Below are 19,989 nucleotides of genomic sequence, written 5' to 3'. Positions count from 1 at the left end.
TGTATTTTGAATTAGTTCTAGGATAATTCGCGCAATTTATTAATTATAATACAAATTTTTATACTGATTTGGATATTATATGTATCTTATTTTTATAACAGGAATTTAAAAGAAAAGATGTCGATGAAAATTTCGGACAGGATAAGTGTTAAATGTGATTCCTTTTTTTCAATAGACTTGAATTCGTGTCACACATGATTCGTGTATCCGTATATATTTATGGTGACATTATCTACATGACGCTGCATTCTTATGTGAATGCTGTATAGTTTACAAAACATATGACGCACGTATTTTTCGGTTTTTTAACGCCTCCGAATTATGCGGGATATCTCTAAGTTCCCCAAGTGCGTGCATCTTGCAAATATATCTAGTTAGCAATTTATCAAATATCGGTAACATTATCATTGTGATGTGATGGGAAAAAAATAGCAAATGCTTAACACATTCGCTAGCACGCAAAAAAATTCTCCTACACTAGAATTGCGCAAGTTTGTGCAATGTGACAATTTGAGTTTTCATGAAAATATTGACTTATATTCCTCCTTTTTTCGGAAGAAATCTTTCACGTAAATGCGAAATTCTTAGTGAAAAGAATGATATACTTTCACATAATCTGCGCTTGTAGCAATTTCAGTCAAAATTCAACACGTTAAGATTCCAATACGTTTTGTTCAATTTCCTCTCGTAATAATTTAAAATACAAATTTGAAATACAAAAAGGAAAAAGCATATAACAACAACAGCCTACTTTTTCACTACTTGCTTATCAACAAATTCGAGATAGTTCGAGCCAATTTTGAGAAGCGCCACTCCAGTGCCGATACCAGCTATCGTACAACAAGCTGGACTTGGTGGCACTACGGAACGTATTACTGCCCACATTAAAACTGATCCCAAGCTCAACAACAACGCACCAGTAGCACTAAAAGATAAATTCGACAAATAAGAAATTTATGATAAATATATTGTGTTTGTTTGTACATCAATGTCAATTCTCACCTGTATAAAATTCTAACAGTCTGTGGTGCACTCTTTAAATGCTCACGTGTGTAGATGTACGATCCAGTGCCAACTAGAGTACCAATCAATAGGACGTTTGTAATATCCCTCTTTGGAAATACTCTGAAAAAAATAAACAACACTATTTACTATTTTTTCTTTTTACGATATGATAATGAAAAATAAAAAATTTCATTTTTTTCATAATTAAATCTTTGATACTAGAATCTTTAAAATTTTTACTTCTTGAATCTTCAAATTCTTAAATCTCTAGTTTTGTTTTATTCGTTTTTCTATTCTGCCATAAATAGCTACGTCTGTTTTGATCAAAGATTCGCGTTAAGATCAAAGATTCATCTATCGCAACGCACGCAACAATTGCATGCGATCATAATTACGTAATAATAAGCGGAGGAAAGAGAGAGAGGGAGAGAGAGAAAAAAAGAAATTCGCTGTCAGGTTATTTCGTCTCGTCACTAAATTAACATTACGCGACGTATATTATACACGTCATAAACGTAACAAAATAGCCGGAATGTACGGAGTGTCTACTTACTTGATGACGAGACTCGGATTCATGACATTGATGGACATCGCGGTATACGAGACGGCGCCGAATGCCGGCGCGTAGAACTTGGCGAGGCTGCATCGCGTGACAGGTTGCAAGCCGAACTTCTTCAGGACCGAGCAACAACCGGCGTCGCTGTTTCCCGGGCCGGCCATCTTCGTTCTACGAGTATCGCCAAAGGCAATGCACAGAGGTATATGTAGACCGCTATCTCCTTGCTCCAACACCTTGCTCCTAACGCGTGCACAACACGAGGCGCTGTCCGTTACCGCTGCGCTGCGCAGGCGCGAGGCAGGAGTCACCGTCGGTAACACAGTCGGTAACGTTACCGACGAACAGGATACCCGAATCTTCTTTCATATAGAGTGTTATATATTTAAAAAATTCATGTAGAGTGTGTTATATATTTAAAAAATTGTGTTTTATATAATTCAAGTTTTTCTTTTCGTTCTTGTATGAATCTGTAAAATCTATACTTGTGGAAATTATTTATTAGAAGACACTTGTATGCTAAATAAATGAGCGATTATAGTCCTTGCATTTGTATATTAATTGAAAAATTTTCAACTAACATTAGCGTTTTTTTAATTTTTCTCAGTCTAATAATTATTGAATGTACCTTTTGTATTTTTTTTGCATAAGAAATTTTAGGCTTGCAAGAAATTCGTGATATGCAACAATCGATATGCAATATGTGTATGTATAACGGGTTGCCGCACGTGTCTTCCATATCCAAGTAATTTATCTGTATTATTGAAGAAAAAAAATGTATCTTCTTTTGCAATATTGTTTACTTCACAAATAATTATCTTATTGCTTCTTAATAACTTGATTTTTCTTATTTAATACCGTTAAAATCTTAAATACCTAAAATACCCAATTAATTTAAAAATAATAAGTAGTTTTCTTTCTCTCAGTGAGATATAATATATTAGATAATGAGATCTTCCCACGTGGAATATATAAATATAATAAATAATAGAATAAAAGAAGAAGAGTATCACATGTATAATTATTAAAATTAGTAATTAATAATTTTATCCATTTCTCTTCTGTTTATTTTACATGTACTTTATTAGGAGTCATTATTTCTTATATTACGTATAAAAATTCAGTTCGGTATACATAGTTGTACATTATTCTGCATTTATCAGGAAGAGGGAAGTTTTTTTTGTCGTGATATATGTCAAGAAAACCTTGACACGATATTACATTGGTCTCTTTATCGAGAGTCGTTGACGCGTCTAATCGCCTCTCGATAGCTTCTCGTGATATTTTTTTCGCAAATATTTACATGTGCCATTTAATTGTTCGTAGAAAAAGTACCAAGGTCCCATGGTGTAATGGTTAGCACTCTGGACTCTGAATCCAGCGATCCGAGTTCAAGTCTCGGTGGGACCTCAGTGGATTTTATTTTTGCCATTTCAACGCGAGATTTCAAGTTTCAAGATTTCCAGTATCTCCGTCTCTCAAACGAATTCCTGAGATCGCTTTTAGTTGCATTATTAATCGGTGGAGGGCGAGAGAAAGAGAGAGGGAGAAGGAAAACGTGAAACCTTTCGATTTTATTGTTTTGTATTTTGCAAGAGTTTCTTCTCGGCCGATCTGATCTTCAAGCATTTGGCTGTTAGGGTGACTATCGTGACAACAGCCCCGACGAAGGACACCACTCCAAAGACCATCAGTACCGCGAACCAATTTTTGAACGTCCCGATTCTATTGTCGCATTCGTAATCGGCATCGGTGTCATTGAGGTTGAGAGTAGATAGATTGACGGGCCTCAACGAGATCGATTTATATTTGCGCTTCATACCGGTGTAGTTTTGCTCCTTTTTGACAAATCGGTAGGACACAGCGTAAGTGAATCCCTGACCATCATAGGACCCTTTGGCGCTGTAGTACTGGATCAATAATTCGTTTCCACTAGACGTCAAAGGTACTTGAATGTTGTTGATGTCCCAGTGAGATACATCGCAATAGGACCACATCAGGAAGCTGCCGTTCACCTGGGCAAATTGTTGTCGATTTTTCAAACACACAGTCGTCACATTCATTTTTAAAACAGTCGTTCAGAACTCAATAGGATAATCTTGTCAAAACAAATAAATAAATTTTGAAAAGTTAATTAAGAATTTATATGATACATTTTTTATTAATTATTAAATTTTTTAATCCTTTTAAATAAAAGAAATTGACCGTAAAGCATCCAATTTTCTTTTTTTCATTTATATATTTTTTATTATATTTCACTATTTTTCACGTGTATTTTTTATTATATTATTCATGTATTTTTATTATATAATATATTATTGATAATTATATAGATACATGAATGAAAAATAATAAAAGAAAATTTGATTGTTTTGCAGCCAATTCTTTTTTTATTTAAAAGAAATTATTTTATTTTGAAGAAATTTAATAATTAAGACGTATTGTTAGGAATTATTAAAGATTAGGAATTGACTCTCTTGCCGGATGAATTTTTACAAACGCTTGTTATGTAACTTGAAAAACTGATTAAAGTATAAATAAAGTTAGCCGAATCAATTACCTGCCCTCCGTTATAAACAGTGATTTCATTCCCTGGGCAATGGTTGAGGCTAAAGTTTCGCTTGGTCTCGGATTTTTCGTGCTCAAGCTCGTTTCTGAGAATCTTTATGTGAACGGAGACCCTTTCCGTAGTTCTACCGAGAAACTTGTAAGTGCATACGGTATTAGGCGGATACCAGCTCCGCGGGGACCTGATGTTCTCCCTGCTGTTACGCCGGGAGCTCCTGTACACGAACTCGCATCTCGCGTGTTTCGTTTCTTGCGAGACGCGCTCTTCCTGCAGGGTCACTTGGAAACCGTCGTGCGTCACGGTGCCGTCCTTCCGGGCAAAAAACTCCAGGATTACGTTCCTCCCGCGCGAATAGATGCGCGGCACTCGGCCGCTGCCGCAGAACTTGGAGATCTCGAGGACCTTCCCGTTCACGTTTTCCAGCAGCGCGAGGTAGTCGCCGCCGTCACACGTGACATTCTCCGACGACCGGTCCTCTCCGGGATATTTGTACTTGAGTATCTTAATAAATTATACAAGACATATCTATTACAAAAGAGCGCAAATATAATTAATATAAATAATATAATTAAATTTCTCTTCTTATTAAATCATATTATTATCATTATTTAATTTAAATATTATTATTATTCTTATTAAATCATAATATTATCATCGTTATTTAATTTAAATATTAGTTGACATCTTATGTGTATTGAAGTATGTATTGTCAATTTAAAGTTCAGATTTGAAATTAGTAAGGAAAAAAGAGAAGCTAATTTCGAATTTTCAAGAATCTTTTCTCGCTTACAATTATACAGGGTGTCACTTAATTGGCGCCCATTATTTATACAGGGTGTATCTTAAAAAGTTCCCCCCCCCCACTAAGCAAATAGCGTTATTCCTGATTAACCGAGTCGAAAAGTCCTGAACCATTTTTTTCCATAATGCTTAATAAAGCAGTAATTAATGAGTAAAGTCGCGCCAATAAAAAGACAAATTTCCTCGTTATCAACATATGAAGATTTGGATAAGCAAAAAAATAAACTGTTTTGTTAATTATTAAATATATTTTTATTAATTTTTAAACAATTCATCTTTTCAGAAATCTTTTTAATACTTAAATCTAATTAATTATTTAATGAATCTTGGAAAAAAAATAGTTCAGGACTTTTCGACTCGGTTTTTAATCAGGAATAACGCTATTTGCTTAGTGGGAGCTTTTTAAGATACATTCTGTATAGCGATATTCCTCGTGGAAAACTGAGTCGAAAAGTCCTGAAACATTTTTTTCTATAATGCTTAATAAAGCGGTAATTATTGAGTAAAGTTGCGCCAATAAGCACCGACCTTTAACCTCCTTGACGAAATTTTCTTTAAGGAAACGCTTTTAACGGAAGAAATATGATTTTTAATGCAAAATAAAGTTTTTCGCATTATAGAAGAAAAAAATGGCTTCAAATTTTTTTCATTATAAAAAAAAATGGTTCAGGACTTTTCGACTCCAGTTTTCCACGAAAAATATCGCTGTATAAATAGTGGGCGTCAATTAAGCGCGACACCCTGTATAATAATCAAAATAAAATTGAAAAACTAGAATAGTAATTACACGGAGTAAGTGAAATAAATAAAGCTATCTAAAACTTTATTGCAAATATATGCGTTTACTTATACTACTTAGAGTATACTTTGTACAGAGAAAGTTATTAGCGAAAGCTCACTCTAATGCCCCTCTTTTCTGCTTGAACGACTTACCGTCGTGCTACCGAACGTCTCATTCGGCCTTTCAGAGTCACCATTGAGATAACGGTTCGGGGCGACCCTCCGCTGGTCCTGCCTCGTTATCTTCGAACGCATTGATTTTATGCGAAGTCTCGAAGGCTCGCTCGTGCCTGGCCTATTCGGCTCTTTGTGATGATATTGCCTGTCTCCGTACCACCGTGTCGCTTTCTTCTCGTAGTGCCTCCGCCTCGTTAATTGTCTATTCGTTTCCGCGCCGCGTCTCGTTCGACAGTCGTCTTCCTTCCTCGATCGATCGTCCCCGATAATAGATTCATCCTCTAGGAAACGATACCGACTCCTCGCTACCCTCGCGAGTGCCGAGAACGACGATCGAGCGTATCCCTCTCCGGAGTCCTCGCAATCTTCCATCTGACAACTCTCTTGATCGCTGTAGTTCATCAAGTCGAAGAGGTCCTCCGGCTGACCGCCTATCCTGAAGCGGCCGGCGCTCGACTCCAAAGCGATTCGGCATCTGCGCAAGAATAATTCCGATGTAATTGATCAAGCTTTAGGATCTCCTAGAATTTATGTGGGCAAACTTTTGCTTCCTTTTTCAGCAAGGCAATTTCAGCGTCCTTGTTGGTGATTCGCACCTAATTCCACGTGGGTAGACGCTGGGATAACCCGGCGAGGTCAGTCTGCAGGACCTCCGCTCGTTGCGCACGGTGCACTCCATGGGACACGTGGGCGACGAGGACGCTGAGTAACCGCGATGACGTTCGATCGCGAGGCGCGCCGGCAGGATGGAAAATTGAGCGGAGAAGATGACCGGGTTCGCCGACGCGAAATGCGCATCCGACGACAGGGTGATGGTCAGATCCGGGCCACGTCGCAGAAACAGCCTGCGTGCGAACAACGTGATTTCAGTGGCGAGAATCTGACGGAATCAGACATGAAAAACGAGACACGATGAATACGAGAGAATAAAGTACCTCGTAACATTCCCGGTCACGTGGCCGCAATATCGACCTGCCTCGTCGTCAGGATCGTCCGCGCTGTCCGAGAACTGAAAATACGCCCCCTCGCATCGAGCCTCCTTCAGAAAACCCACCTGTAATCTCCTGACCTTCACCTCGATCACCTACAACGAGTCCGCGCGTTCACGAATTTAATTAGTTATCGATTAATTTCGCTACGTTTTATTATTTATTTCATTGTTTAATCATCTGCTTCAAAATTCTCGTTTGATTCTCTATATTTTCTCTAAATTTTTCGTCTTATTTTTATTTATTATATATTTTTTTTTATTTATTATATATACTTTTATTGTAAATTGAGGAATCATCATAAGACGTTAAAAATAATAATAAAAGTGATATATATATATTAACCTGTGGATCTCTTATTGGCGCTCTGATTCGCACAATGCATCGTCCCATTCGTCCTGTCCAGCGAATCCAGCCGACCGAATTTCTGATAGTGCGATTACATCCTACGCAACGCGAAAAATAGATCGTTCAAAAGAAAAAAAATAATATGAACAATTTGCATTTAGAAGAAAATCAACGTAATAACGTAATAACGTAGATATAAGAAATAGAGCTGAAGAATTCGTGTTTGAGAGAAGCGTTTATTTTTGAAAGGACATTCGGTAGTTTCTCGGTGGTACCCTCTGTATAAACCATACAATAGCAATAAACACGTATTTTGGATAAGATAGAATTCAGATTGATCGTTCAGCTACCCCCAAACAATCTTTCCTTCATTTCTCTTTGGCCCTTCCGCAGAACTCTCAGACCCTTAGGGGTCTCAGAATCGATCTCGCAAATAAATGTATTTCGCGAAGGAGGACAAGACGTTTGCGAGAAACGGTTATCGAAACGCCGCCCCCGGTATTTCCGCTGACAACACGACCTTATTTATTCAACGACCCTCGACTGCACCGGACTGATGAAATTACTTAGAGTTTACCGGCTAATTAATTGCTATTGATGTCGGCGGTCTCACTGAAACGAAGCAGTCGTGTCCCGTATGCTTCTGTGTACTTCTCTCCACTTTCGGCTATATTTGTCATCTTAATTTTATTGCGTGTGCGTGCGAGTATATGCGTGGTCTCGTGCAGATCGATAACTTTCAAATTCCCGTATTCCATAACTCTTTTGTGAGTTAGATTTGATTAAATTGCAGAATGCACGGTTAATCTCGAGTAAAACAAAAGCGTGATATTATTTTGCATGAATAGAAGTAAAATAATATATACAACGGTCGTGTACTGGTACAAACACTTCTTGAGAATATGACTTCCAACACAAAGAGAACAAAGAAAAAATATATCGGAAAGAAAAACACATGCATTATATATTATTAATTAATATTAAATAATATTTAATTAATATTTAAAATAATATAATATTATATTATATTAATTTAATTATAAGACAAAAACGGAATATAATTATACTTATATATATATATATATGATATATATATATATATATATCATATATATATATATAAGTATATATATATATATATAACGGAATATAATTATACTTATATATATATATATATATATATATATATATATATAAGTATAATTATATTCCGTTGTTGTCTTATAATTAAATTAATATAATATAATATTATATTATTTTAAATATTAATTAAATATTATTTAATATTAATTAATAATATATAATGCATGTGTTTTTCTTTCCGATATATTTTTTCTTTGTTCTCTTTGTGTCGAAAGTCATATCATATATTTCTCAAGAAGTGTTTGTACCAGTACACGACCGTTGCAGAGGCTATTCATATCACAGACGCGTGACAATGCATACAATTAATTACATCAAGTACATATCCTCGGGTGATAGCTTCTGTACGCAACGGTCTTCTCGTTACGGGAGACATGAATAGTCATAAACTAACGACTCCTTTGATGCATCGGATACATGAAAAGCACGTGGAAACAAGGTATTTTTATATTCTATTATATATTTTATATTCTATTATCGTTATAAATAATGTATGAATTATTTTCGCGAGCAATCTTGATTCTTGATCTTTTGTTTTACGCAATATAAAGATAGAGTCTCTCCCTCTCCCTCGCCTCCCCTCTTGTACGAGCGGCGACCTTAACGATGGTGCTAAATACGTTGTCCCTCCATCTAGGCGAATGTTATTCCATTACAAAGGTGATTAACGTTCTTTCTCGACGAAGTTTCGCCCCTCGTGCTTCATTAAGCTAGGCAATTTCATTCCCATCGAAGCTTCTACGGGATTGCAGCTTCTCTTCTATCGAATCATCCGCGAATCATCCGGTTATTCGAACATATTTGTACGATGACGGAAATAACATGGTTATATTTGAGAAAAAAAAATATTTATTTAAAAAAAAAATTAAATTATAATATATTATAAAATTATAATATATATATATATATATATATTATAATATATTATATAAAATTATAATATATTGTAAAACTATAATATATTATAAAAATTATAATATATTTTCTTTAAAAAAATAAAATAAAATAAAATAATCTTTTTTATGAAAAAAATTATACTCTTCAATTTTTATAGACCAAGATGATATCTCATTTATTATAGTAATTAATTGACGAACAAACTAATCGAAGCAAACCTCTGATCTCGGCGGAAGCCCACGAAGGATCATTGAGCGACAGGATCAGCAACGAGAGCAGGTACAGCGCAGTTTCGTATCTCATCTTCGCCGCAGTTTGTCCCACTTCACGTCCTCCCTGCACCCTCTCGTCCTACGATTTTACTCATTTTCCGCTCTTCATCGTGAAGGCCCACCGCCCTTCATAAAAGGCGACTGTCGAGAGGTGCGTCTTATCTGCGAAATGAAAAACGACGACGCAACGTCGAAAACTTATCCCACGATTACGACAATCATTAACTGTCAGTTATTCATCCTCTTGGATGTAGACATGTAAGACGTGAAGTAGAAATTAATTTCAAACGATCACGAAGACGACGGGGGATGATATCGGAAATTAAGAGTTTATAGTTTCACCTTCCTTCTAATTCGTCTCATTTAGGATTCATTCGGCGTATCTCCTCTCGCGGGAGGAGACGAGCGGTGTAAAAATAAAAGACGGGATCAAGTTGAAGGATGGCGGGTGGATAAGCGGGTAGAGAACGAACCGAGGATATACATGTAAGCCGAGCTTTTGCAACTCTGTGGAAACGAAAAATTCCAAAGTTCTCGGAGCTGTCTCGAAGGGAGACAAGTCACGGCCAGTGATCCTTTCCGAAGAAATGGCGTCGGTCTTTAAGAACTTCGAGATTTCTTTCCCTCTCTCTTTCTCTCAGTGAGATAACGCAACGACCAAACTCTCCGTGAAAAAAAAAACAAAAGATTATCAGAGCTCTTCATTTGGGAAATTCGAAAGGTCGAAAAGTTTGTAAAGATTCTATCTTATCTCTTTCCAGCAGAAGGATCATGGTAATTTCACGGTCCTTACCTATAGTGATAGATTGCGCCTGATCTCCATATTAATAAAAATTGATGATAATTTTAATAAGAGAAAGTTGTGATGTATAAAAAAAATCGATGTATAAGAGAAATTTCTCTTCTTAAAAAAGATATATTATATTATATTATATATTGTATGTTATATTTTTTAAATAATAAAAGAAGATAAATATTTTTTTATTAAATTATATTTTTATAAAAAAAAAATTAGCGATAATTTGCGCCCAATCTTCATAAAAATTGATAATTTTAATAAATAGAAAGTTAGTCGTGATATATAAAAATCGATGCATAAGATCTTTTAAATTCTTCTCTTCTTTTTTAATTCTCTTTTTAAAAAAGATTATATATATAATATTTATTAATAAAAGAAGATAAAAATTTTTTTATTGTGTTATATATTTTTATAAAAGAAACAATTTTCTATTTCGAGCTTCAGTTCCTACATCAGGACTTTCTTATTAAAATTGACAATGGTTCTTATCAATATCCTTAGTAATTTGCGCCTTATTTCCATATTAATAAAAATTAATGGTAATTTTAATTAGAAAGTTGTGTATAAGAATCAATGAATAAAATGTTTTCTTTCATAAAAAATATATAATACTTAATATATAATACTTAATATATTATATTATATATCTATTTATTAAAGAAATATATAATATATTTTTATAAGAGAGAGAGAGAGAGACATACTTTCTTATCGAAGAAAAGAAAATTGATAAATATACATAAGATATGTATATTAATTTTTATAAAAATGTTATTAACTTTTTGTTTTTGGTAAGCGCGTGGATGCATTGTTCGTACGCGCGCAAAATACATAAATCACTACAAGTACAGATAAAAACATAGACGACACGTCCGACTGAAAATTGCATCGGCGATACGCATCACGATTCTCGAATTTGGTCCGAATTTAGCGGCACGCGCCCAACGGCCATTTTCCGCCGTGAGTGCGGCGCACGCTACATTCTGGTTATTTTAAGCAATTGTTAAGTGCTCTCGCGACTCTACACCGAAAGCACATTTACACGCTCGTGTCTCATCGGCCGTGATTCAGCGCGCTCTTATCTCGCCGCTTTTGTTCGCCCCTAATAAATGTAAGCCCACCCGGTCGAGTCCGGGTGTTTTATCCTCTCCCCCGGCCGTATAATTATCCAGATTTCCGTAATATTTACAACACAGGTGCTTAAAATCTCGCGTTAAATTAGAGGCTATCTCGTACGCCCCTTTCTTCCCTTTATGCTTTTTGCGAGCGCTTTAATTATGCGCCGCACGTAATCCCGTCGACACACTCTTTAATTTCCTATCACGCTTTCGATGATTTAATAAGTAGACTCTCACTCTGAACGAGCATTTATTTTGATCGAAAGTTTGCATTATTTGACGAACGTCGCGATTATATTTTAATTACGGATTTTTTCCAATAAATCTGAAATCTGTGAAATAATTTAATTTCATTGATAATTGAGAAAATTAAACTTTAATTGTCACTGACGTTATGATCTAATGTATAATGAATTATATGGAATGTCTATTTTGCGATCCTTAAAATAACGGAGGCATTTTATGGGAAGTATAAAGAAAGCGCGAATAATCAATCACGACGAGATTATTGCGAATAATTGCATTATAGTACATATTAAATTTACATACACACATGTGTAAATATATATACATCGATGAAACTATGAACTACTTACGTATTTCGAATCGCAAGATACTTTAAATTCCTTGCAACTTCTTCGTCGGCGAGCACCACGTGTTTCGGACCGAACTGCAGAATAGCGGAAACATTTCGCGAATCTGTCAAATTTAAATCCCGATTAATCTGCTCCGAGATCGAGAGATAACCAGATAACCACTTCTTCGAAACGTTTGAATCGAATTTACATATTTAATATATTGGAAGACGATTAAAAAAAAGAGCGATTCTTACGCACTGCGATTATTCGCACAGGATCGCGCGTCCCGTCAATAATCCGTACCGAAGGACGCTCGTGAGATTTCTGTGTCGCGCGATGCGGGAAAACGAACTTTTCCACGAACGCGGCGCGACACGTAACGCTTTTTACTCGGGGGAGAGGCACACGTGTCACGCGAGATTATTGGCCTTTGTGAGCGGGCTGACAAATGGTCCACCGCATATGGCGCGTCGCGCACGACTGAGGCCAGATTTCGGTCCAGCGGCCTCTCCCCCTTTACCCGCGCCTCGCCGCCTGGCCGACTCCCACGCGGCGTCGTCGATGCATCACGCAGAATCCGCGCGTGCTTCCGCTAACAAAGCTCTCGCAATGATATTTTTGCTCCTCGCGAATAAAAAAATCGCCGCAATAATCTAGATTCGGCGAACATTCGAAGAGCGAGAAATAAAAAATTTCGAAAGAAATCTTTAAAAATTGTTCGAGAAATAATGCTAGCTCATCGTTACTTATATTTTTTGTCATCTTTGGATATGCGTTATAAAATATCATTGTCATTTGTTTTCCTCGCTGATGAACAACGTCATTATAGAATCGCATCGATTATGCATCGCGTGTTGAATTGGCTCGCGAATAAAAATAAGATTATGAATTTGATCATTTCTCAATCGATCTCATCTCGGATTTCTCTAGCGACGACAGATACGATAAGAAGGATATACGTATATAACCGCGGCAGCCAAACTCGAATGAAACTTTCTGGAAAATGGCTCCCATGGGAGTCATGACGGGGGCTAATACACTTTAAGAATATCACAAACGGAAATCGTGAAAAGGGCAATCTCGAAAGGTGCCATTTAATTCGAGAAATGTTTGCATTTTCGCTAAACAGGTTGGCCTTTCCAGCGTGGCAAAAAAATGTACATTAAAAATATGCGATGTAAAAAGATCTGCTTCATATAATTATATAATTTAATCTTGAATGTGAGATCCATTTTTAATTATTTGATTACTGTCCCCTTCGAAAATTAAAACAAATAACGATAGGATTAAAGGAGAATAAAAAAGATCTGAAATTTTCTACACGGAGAAAATTTTACAATACAAATTACATGAAAATATATTTTTTTTACATTTGTAAAACTGGAATGTAATGATAACATTAAGATATTTATTATTATAAAAATTGTAAATTATGCATTTATTCTATTATTTGTTAATAATAATGCATTTATTTGTGTATCAGAATATTTGAATAATTATAATATTCTTTTGTAAAAAAATATAATACGTATATAATATTCTTGAAAATACGACACACGATTTTTCTTATATGCATGCTTCGCGATTACAAAGATTACATTGTAATCTTTACTACATTTTCTTCGTGCGGAAAAACCGATTTCGAAGATTAGAAATCGGTAATTTCGCAAAACGCATCGCTATAAATTCTTCTTAAAACCTCGGTTATCTTAATCCGGCAATTTTTCCGGTTCGGTTATTTGCTTTTTATTTCGAATATAATTACTATTGATTCTCTCTTCTTTTACTCCGGTTCGCGCCCCATTCAAGTCGGACCTAAAATAAACTCGAATCGAACGAGAGGCGAGCACCGGGAACGCACGGTGGCGATTCGATATCGCGGAAGGTGGCGATTCTCCGCTGGAAAAAGAGCCTCCAAGTGTGAAGGGACGACCGTACCGTCCAACTTTTTCACCAACTCGAAACTTCGGGGATTCTCGCTCCCGATCCCGCCCCGATCCCGCTTGCTCATCCCGCTCACGTACGCGAGGGTGGTTGTTTTGGCGATGAGGGTAGCCGGGATTCGCCTCCCGCGTTTACGCGCTCTCGGCAAAATACGGGATCCGAATTATTGGGACGAAACCACCGCGATTTCCAAGTGCGACACGTATGAAGTCGATATATCGTCGCGGCCGATGTATGCCACGAGCGTTCCTTCTGTCAACCGGGGGAGGGAGAGGGAAAAAAAGAACGGGCTCGTTAGGGAGACGCTGGAAAGCGCGGTATTGAACGGATGAAAAAAACACACGGATCTCGGCTTTATAGTATTTGTGAATAATCGATCAGAGGCGGATAATTTGCAAGGATCACTAACATTAGAAAGAACATGGTAACAATTATCCGATCAATTTCTAAATTCGATTACGCGATTCTAATCGAATTTGATATTTTAGGGAGTTTATTTGAAAAAAGTATGCATAAGAATTTTTTACTCCTTTCTCGCTGATTACTTTTTAAAATAAACAAATTGTAATATTATTAAAAATTTCATAATTTTTAGAATATTTAAAATATTTTCATTTTTATCTTTCGTTTTCAATTACATGTTTCTGTCTGCAGACCTTTGCCTATTCTTTGTAAGAATAAAACAAGGACGATTCTCTCGAGTGCTCGAACGATCATCGTCATCATTGGCGGGATTCTGGTATATCGAGCGGATGACAAAAGTGGCTTGTACTCATCGCTAGGTACAAAGAGCACGCGGGACACCCCACAAAATTCCAACTGCAATAAATTATATTCGAGGCACGTGCCAGTCGTAGGGGTGAGCGTCGTGTGTGCTGTACCAAATGGCACTTTCATTGCACTTGCCCCACGGTCTTTGCATCTTGCCGAGTTTCGTCACCCCCAATTTATAGCTCTTCTTCATTCTTCTTATTTCTTTTCGAGGGTTGCTGTTTTCGCGCGAGTGGAGATGCATGTACTGTTTATTATATACGTACATTATGTATATATTTGTAAAATTTTTAAAAAGTGTAAAAAAATAAATATTGTAAAACTAAACTTTATAAAAAAAATTTATACAAACATAAAAATTTCGTAGACAGTCTGATACTCTGAAGAAGAAATATGAAGCTGTACTATTATAAAAACTGATTTGAGATTTTTATTTTATTTAGTTTTCTTAATCACCCTCGATTCTCGACGAGACTCGCAATAAAGATATTTTATCCGTGAAGAATATGTTTACCGATAGAATCATTATTTTTCAACGGTGAATACGCGCGAGCAACGTGCGTGGGAAAAGGGGGATGGACCATTAAGCCATACGAAAGATACATCATTTTTCATACTTTAACAGTAACGTATACGGGTGCGTGGATAAATCAACATGAGATTCGTTCGAGCGCGAACGAGCAACAATAGACGACGCTAACAAGTAATAATTACAGCGAAATTTCGTGTTTTGCAATTTAGTTGTAATTTTCGTACATACGTTTGGTACACAAGGCTCATTAGAAGCCGGGCAAATTACGCAATACAATTAATTTTAATGAATAATTTTCATAATTTTCATAACATCTTAGTATAATAGAAAATCGTAAAAGAGAATATATATGCATGTCATAAATTATATTTTTTTTTTCAAAAAGAGTATCTTATTATTTTAATCTCTAAAATGTAGATTTCGTTAAATAAAATTATTCAAATGAAATAAAAAAGTTGTAAATTTTCTTCCTACTTTTCCAGACAGCTCCATATCTCTGAATCTTTGGATCTTTAGAAGCCGATATTCATGCTGGATCTTTTCTTAAATTTCAAATCGCAAATTTCAAGATTTCTCAGATGACATTTGTTATTTGTTCCCTCTCTCCTTTTATATTTAAATTTTGTTCTCGAATCTATCAATCTTTCATGAATCTTTCATGAATCTACAATGATTCATTATCCACAATGAATTGGCAATTTCTGTCGAATTTATTATATGTAGGTCTCATATTTGACAGTTGTTGCTCGGATCATCGCAAAACATTGTCGTTAACTTATTGCCGGATGGAAATAATGCGCGAAGTTGCTGGCAGCGTCGTTATTCCCAGACATCGCGGCGAAACGATGTTAGTTTCGTGTCTCATCCGTGCGGTTGACATTTAATTCAAAATCTTGCGTTACCCTTCCTCGACTGTGACCCAGGCTTATTCACGCCTTTAGCCACAGCGCTCATAAATCTTGGAAAACTTGCCGTTGGCTACGAGTTAACCACCCACCAATTAGCATCCTGAATTCGAGGGTGCGTGCGAAAGTTTTCGATTTCCCTATTGTCGTAACAGCAACGCTGTTGCAGGCTCTTGTCTTGAAGGGACCCCAATCTTAATGACAGATTCTTCGACGAAATTAAAATTCATCATCTCTTTTAATGAAAATCTCGAGGAATTATTTTGTCACATAATTTTATATAATATTGAATAATATTAATATAAGTTAAAAAATTTTTTATATTAAATCTCTCTCTTTCTCTCTCGGGATTATTACACTTAAAAATTTTAAATCGCTGGATAGAACTTTGAACTCTTAGGTCCTCTTTGCACCAACGTTATTTTAGCTTTAAGCGAGACTTAAATATATATCTATCTTTATCTTTCTTTCTAAATAAATAAAGACAGACATATATTTAAGTTTCGCTTAAAGCTAAAATAACGTTGGTGCAACCGGGCCTTAAAGTCTTAAATGATTGATTTAAGTTCAAAAATAATTATGTTTTAAAATTTCAAATGTAAATAATATTAAATGAGAATAGTTTGATAAAGTCGCCACGTTTATAAATTTTGCATAGAATCGATAATAGCAATGCGGTCTCCAAATAATCCAAAGGTGATAGCAATCGAAGCGCCCAACAACTCGTAACGAATGTTCAAAGGGTGAGTGGCAAATGGTCGGTTACAAAACAGTGAGAGCTCCCCATGGGCTCGTCCTCGACAACGGCCGTCTGCAAAAACATTAATCACAAGTCGCCCGATGTTTGCGTTGTCTATTCCATGCTTGTCTACACACTTTGTCATCGATAGATTATCAACAAAAATTTTCGAGTTTGTAGTTCAAATTCAAATCGGATGTAGACAGAATCAACGCAAAGCACTGAAATGTTGAAAATTTGACATGAAATATCTGTTTAAAGATAAATAATATCTTCTGCACAATGTAAATAATATTTACTTGTTTACATATAAGGATATAACATATTAATTATATTTAATTAATATATTATATAATTAATATATTATGTATATTATAATTAATATATTAATATATTATGTATAATATATTATTTATTAATATATTATGTATTTTATATATCCATTTTATATAATTTTATATACATATAAAATAAGTATACTTATGAAACTTGTAAACAAAATTTGTATAAATTACAAAATATTATAATTTTTAAATAAATTTTAAATAAGGCAAGATACGCACATTTCCTTTCTTTATTTTTGAAAAAATTATTGTTAAAAATTTATTCATTTCATATTTATTGAATGATAAATGCTTTCTCGCAAGCGCTCTTTGATTCGAGTATCACAATATAAGACAGAGCTAAATATATTCCCTAGCAGGAAATGACGAAAACTATTTCCAAGATACACAATGATTGACCATGTTTATCATGGGACGTAATGCTGATCCTATTTTTGTGATTTCAATTAAAATAATTAAATAAATGAAATATTTAAATTTTATACATATACAAATAGTTTGTGTATGTCCCTAGAATTTTAGTGATTTTCAAACAGGAGCTCTATCTGCTAACATTTACACTTTCTATGCCCTAAAGTTCAACAAGTAAAAAATATATATGTATATTATACACAATCTATTATATTCATATATAATTTGAAAAAGAAAATATGTAGAAAAAAAAATTAAAAAAACAGACTACAATGTATGTTTATAATTTATATGCCCTATATTTATCCACAAAATATATATCACTAAATATATTAAAAATTTATTAACATACTTTTACATTCATACAATTTTTACATATATAACATACATGTTCACTGCAAGTCATTACAAGCTACCTTTTTGACACGAGTTCGTAATTCTTGGATTGTCTTTTTTAATCTTTTGACTTTTTGTCGTAAACTTCTCAGAATTACCTTTTGCCGCATAATTCTTTTAATTGCCACTTCCCAATAAATTTTAGCTTGCACTGCAGATGTAGAAATCTCCTCCCATCTAACATCATATAAATGTTTCTTGTATTTCTTCTCCGACTCATTTGAAGAAGAATCTAGCAAAGAAGCTGATATTCTGAAGAAAAAATCTTCTACGTGATATATTCACTTAGATTATAAAAATGTAACAGCATCATTGTATCGCTTACCTCTCAGGCATTTGTATTTTTTCATAGCATTCACCAGCAACAAATTCGGTGTTCTCGCATGTATCTTTAGCAGTTGTTTGTACCATCTTTCCAATGTTATACGACAGTTGATTATCTTTTTTAGCATCTTGCGATGTCACGATATTTAACGATTTGTTATCCATGGTATTCATTTTGTCTCTATTGTCAGAGAACCCATCATCTTTACTCTCCTCATTTAAATAAAGAGATGGTATCGCACCTCGTTTTAAAAAACGCTTGCCTCCGACTACACTGTACCTGAAGTCATCTTCCTTGAAATGACGCGAACATATTCGCGACGATTCGCAGATTTTCCTTTCCGTTTTGCCGATCGCTAGCATCCATTTCTTCAGCAATTCGTCGTTTTTCGGTAACCTTAAGAGAATCGTTTGCGGATCGTTTTGCGCCAAAAATCAAGGTACAATACTCGAAGGGTGAGTAAATGGGGATGCTATCCGTGGGAATACTCACCCGTAGAGTGATATGTCTGACGCAACATGTGCCTGAATTACACGATATTTGCAACAGATGCACACACGTGTCATTGTACGTATATATATTGAAATAAATCTAAAAACTAATACAACCTCTTTTAATGTAAACGTAAACAATAATCTATTTTGCGTAAAAATATCTCCTACCTTTTTATATTATCTCTCCTGGATCTGAATCTCTCTCATTGGAATTGTCAAAGTTGTAAACAATAAGTTATTTACAATCGTGATAAAAAAGTGCCTTAAAGAGAGAAAGAGAGAGAGAGAAATCACTGAAAATGTCATATGACACAAGTTTGATTGCCCCCAACGATCATATATTCTCTAGATTAATATTGCAATGTAAAAAACAAATATTCGTGTCTGATTGGCTGCTAGAATGGCCATTAATTTTTAGTGCGCATGCGTCGAAAGAAATGGCCGCGTCTGTCATTTTAAATCGTATCTATCAATAGGTAATTTTAGCCTTAAGCCTTAAGAGATTGACCAATCACAGTCAAGTATGAAGAAAATACTCGACTGTGATTGGTCAATTTCTTAAAGCTTAGAGCTTAAATTACCTATTGTAGATCTCAACATCAAAGATGCCAACGTTTAAACTCGTATCGGACTAATTCGCATTGAAGATTAGAGGTAGAAATGTGATTGATCAGGATGAAAAGAATAAATTTTTTTCTAACTGATCAAATTTTAATTTTCAACGCATAGTTTGATGGACTTAACCTCTCTCGCCAATATCGGCAGCTGATCCCATCTACGCGTTTTGTATGTCTATGATCATTAATGTGTATACTTATGGGTGCGGTCCAGTAAACTCTACCAAATGCTCTGAGCGTTACGCTCTAAATACCTTCAGAGGAGTGGTTCACGAATGCTATGAGTACTATAATTGCTACGTAAATGAACCAGGCTACGCTACAGCTAACCCACCTTATGAGGAGAGGCGTTTGTGGGAGCTTTCCAGCAACGACACAGAGCGACACAGCGTATCATTCTATCTTCTTTCAATATCAGTAAACAACAAAGATAGAATGATATTCTGTGTCGTTGCTGGAAAGCTCCCTGTAGCATCTTC

At 35.3% G+C, this 19,989-nt stretch overlaps 3 protein-coding genes and 1 non-coding gene across 5 annotated transcripts; 1 reads left to right on the top strand and 3 right to left on the bottom strand.

Moving 5' to 3' along the window:
• Positions 1-182: 182 nt before the first annotated feature.
• LOC105256408 lies at positions 183-1,838 on the bottom strand. Its single transcript, XM_011266284.3, has 3 exons — positions 1,559-1,838; positions 1,003-1,125; positions 183-925 (listed from the first exon to the last, which is right to left on the bottom strand). The coding sequence occupies exons 1-3, from the start codon at positions 1,723-1,725 to the stop codon at positions 748-750; spliced, it is 468 nt and encodes a 155-aa protein (XP_011264586.1). The 5' UTR covers positions 1,726-1,838; the 3' UTR covers positions 183-747.
• An 874-nt stretch (positions 1,839-2,712) lies between these two features.
• Positions 2,713-12,499, bottom strand: LOC105256407. The gene is made up of 8 exons (XM_011266283.3): positions 12,051-12,499; positions 9,484-9,699; positions 7,223-7,323; positions 6,824-6,972; positions 6,485-6,733; positions 5,865-6,363; positions 4,122-4,631; positions 2,713-3,576 (listed from the first exon to the last, which is right to left on the bottom strand). The coding sequence occupies exons 2-8, from the start codon at positions 9,566-9,568 to the stop codon at positions 3,136-3,138; spliced, it is 2,034 nt and encodes a 677-aa protein (XP_011264585.1). The 5' UTR covers positions 9,569-9,699; positions 12,051-12,499; the 3' UTR covers positions 2,713-3,135.
• On the top strand, positions 2,900-2,971 carry Trnaq-cug. The gene has a single exon. It is a non-coding gene; the product is annotated as a tRNA-Gln (tRNA).
• A 5,520-nt stretch (positions 12,500-18,019) lies between the features above and the next one.
• On the bottom strand, positions 18,020-19,208 carry LOC105256406. Of its 2 annotated transcripts, none has more exons than XM_011266280.3 (4): positions 19,062-19,208; positions 18,892-18,997; positions 18,400-18,795; positions 18,020-18,326 (listed from the first exon to the last, which is right to left on the bottom strand). In XM_011266280.3, the coding sequence occupies exons 2-4, from the start codon at positions 18,963-18,965 to the stop codon at positions 18,071-18,073; spliced, it is 726 nt and encodes a 241-aa protein (XP_011264582.1). In that variant the 5' UTR covers positions 18,966-18,997; positions 19,062-19,208; the 3' UTR covers positions 18,020-18,070. The 2 variants fall into 2 exon arrangements, with proteins under 2 accessions (XP_011264582.1, XP_011264583.1); XM_011266281.3 differs by having other exon boundaries at positions 18,892-18,990; positions 19,062-19,197.
• Between the last annotated feature and the right edge of the window lie 781 nt (positions 19,209-19,989).

Source organism: Camponotus floridanus, unplaced genomic scaffold (assembly GCF_003227725.1).
Source record: "Camponotus floridanus strain SB8 unplaced genomic scaffold, Cflo_v7.5 scaffold2, whole genome shotgun sequence".
NCBI lineage: Eukaryota > Metazoa > Arthropoda > Insecta > Hymenoptera > Formicidae > Camponotus > Camponotus floridanus.
The sequence above is the reverse complement of the archived record's forward strand: the minus strand, read 5'-3'. Positions and strand labels throughout refer to the sequence as shown.

Excerpts from the sequence above, each read along its gene's own strand:
- LOC105256408 (XM_011266284.3), bottom strand. The coding sequence starts at position 1,725 with ATGGCCGGCCCGGGAAACAGCGACGCCGGTTGTTGCTCGGTCCTGAAG. Across the intron at positions 1,126-1,558 it reads AATCCGAGTCTCGTCATCAA|AGTATTTCCAAAGAGGGATA; the intron begins GTAAGTAGACAC and ends TATTTTTTTCAG. Across the intron at positions 926-1,002 it reads ACTGTTAGAATTTTATACAG|TGCTACTGGTGCGTTGTTGT; the intron begins GTGAGAATTGAC and ends TTTATCTTTTAG.
- LOC105256407 (XM_011266283.3), bottom strand. The coding sequence starts at position 9,568 with ATGAGATACGAAACTGCGCTGTACCTGCTCTCGTTGCTGATCCTGTCG. Across the intron at positions 6,973-7,222 it reads CGCCAATAAGAGATCCACAG|GTGATCGAGGTGAAGGTCAG; the intron begins GTTAATATATAT and ends GACTCGTTGTAG. Across the intron at positions 4,632-5,864 it reads AGACGTTCGGTAGCACGACG|ATACTCAAGTACAAATATCC; the intron begins GTAAGTCGTTCA and ends TAATTTATTAAG.
- LOC105256406 (XM_011266280.3), bottom strand. The coding sequence starts at position 18,965 with ATGACACGTGTGTGCATCTGTTGCAAATATCGTGTAATTCAGGCACAT. Across the intron at positions 18,796-18,891 it reads TCAGACATATCACTCTACGG|GTTACCGAAAAACGACGAAT; the intron begins GTGAGTATTCCC and ends GATTCTCTTAAG. Across the intron at positions 18,327-18,399 it reads AAAATACAAATGCCTGAGAG|AATATCAGCTTCTTTGCTAG; the intron begins GTAAGCGATACA and ends TTTTTTCTTCAG.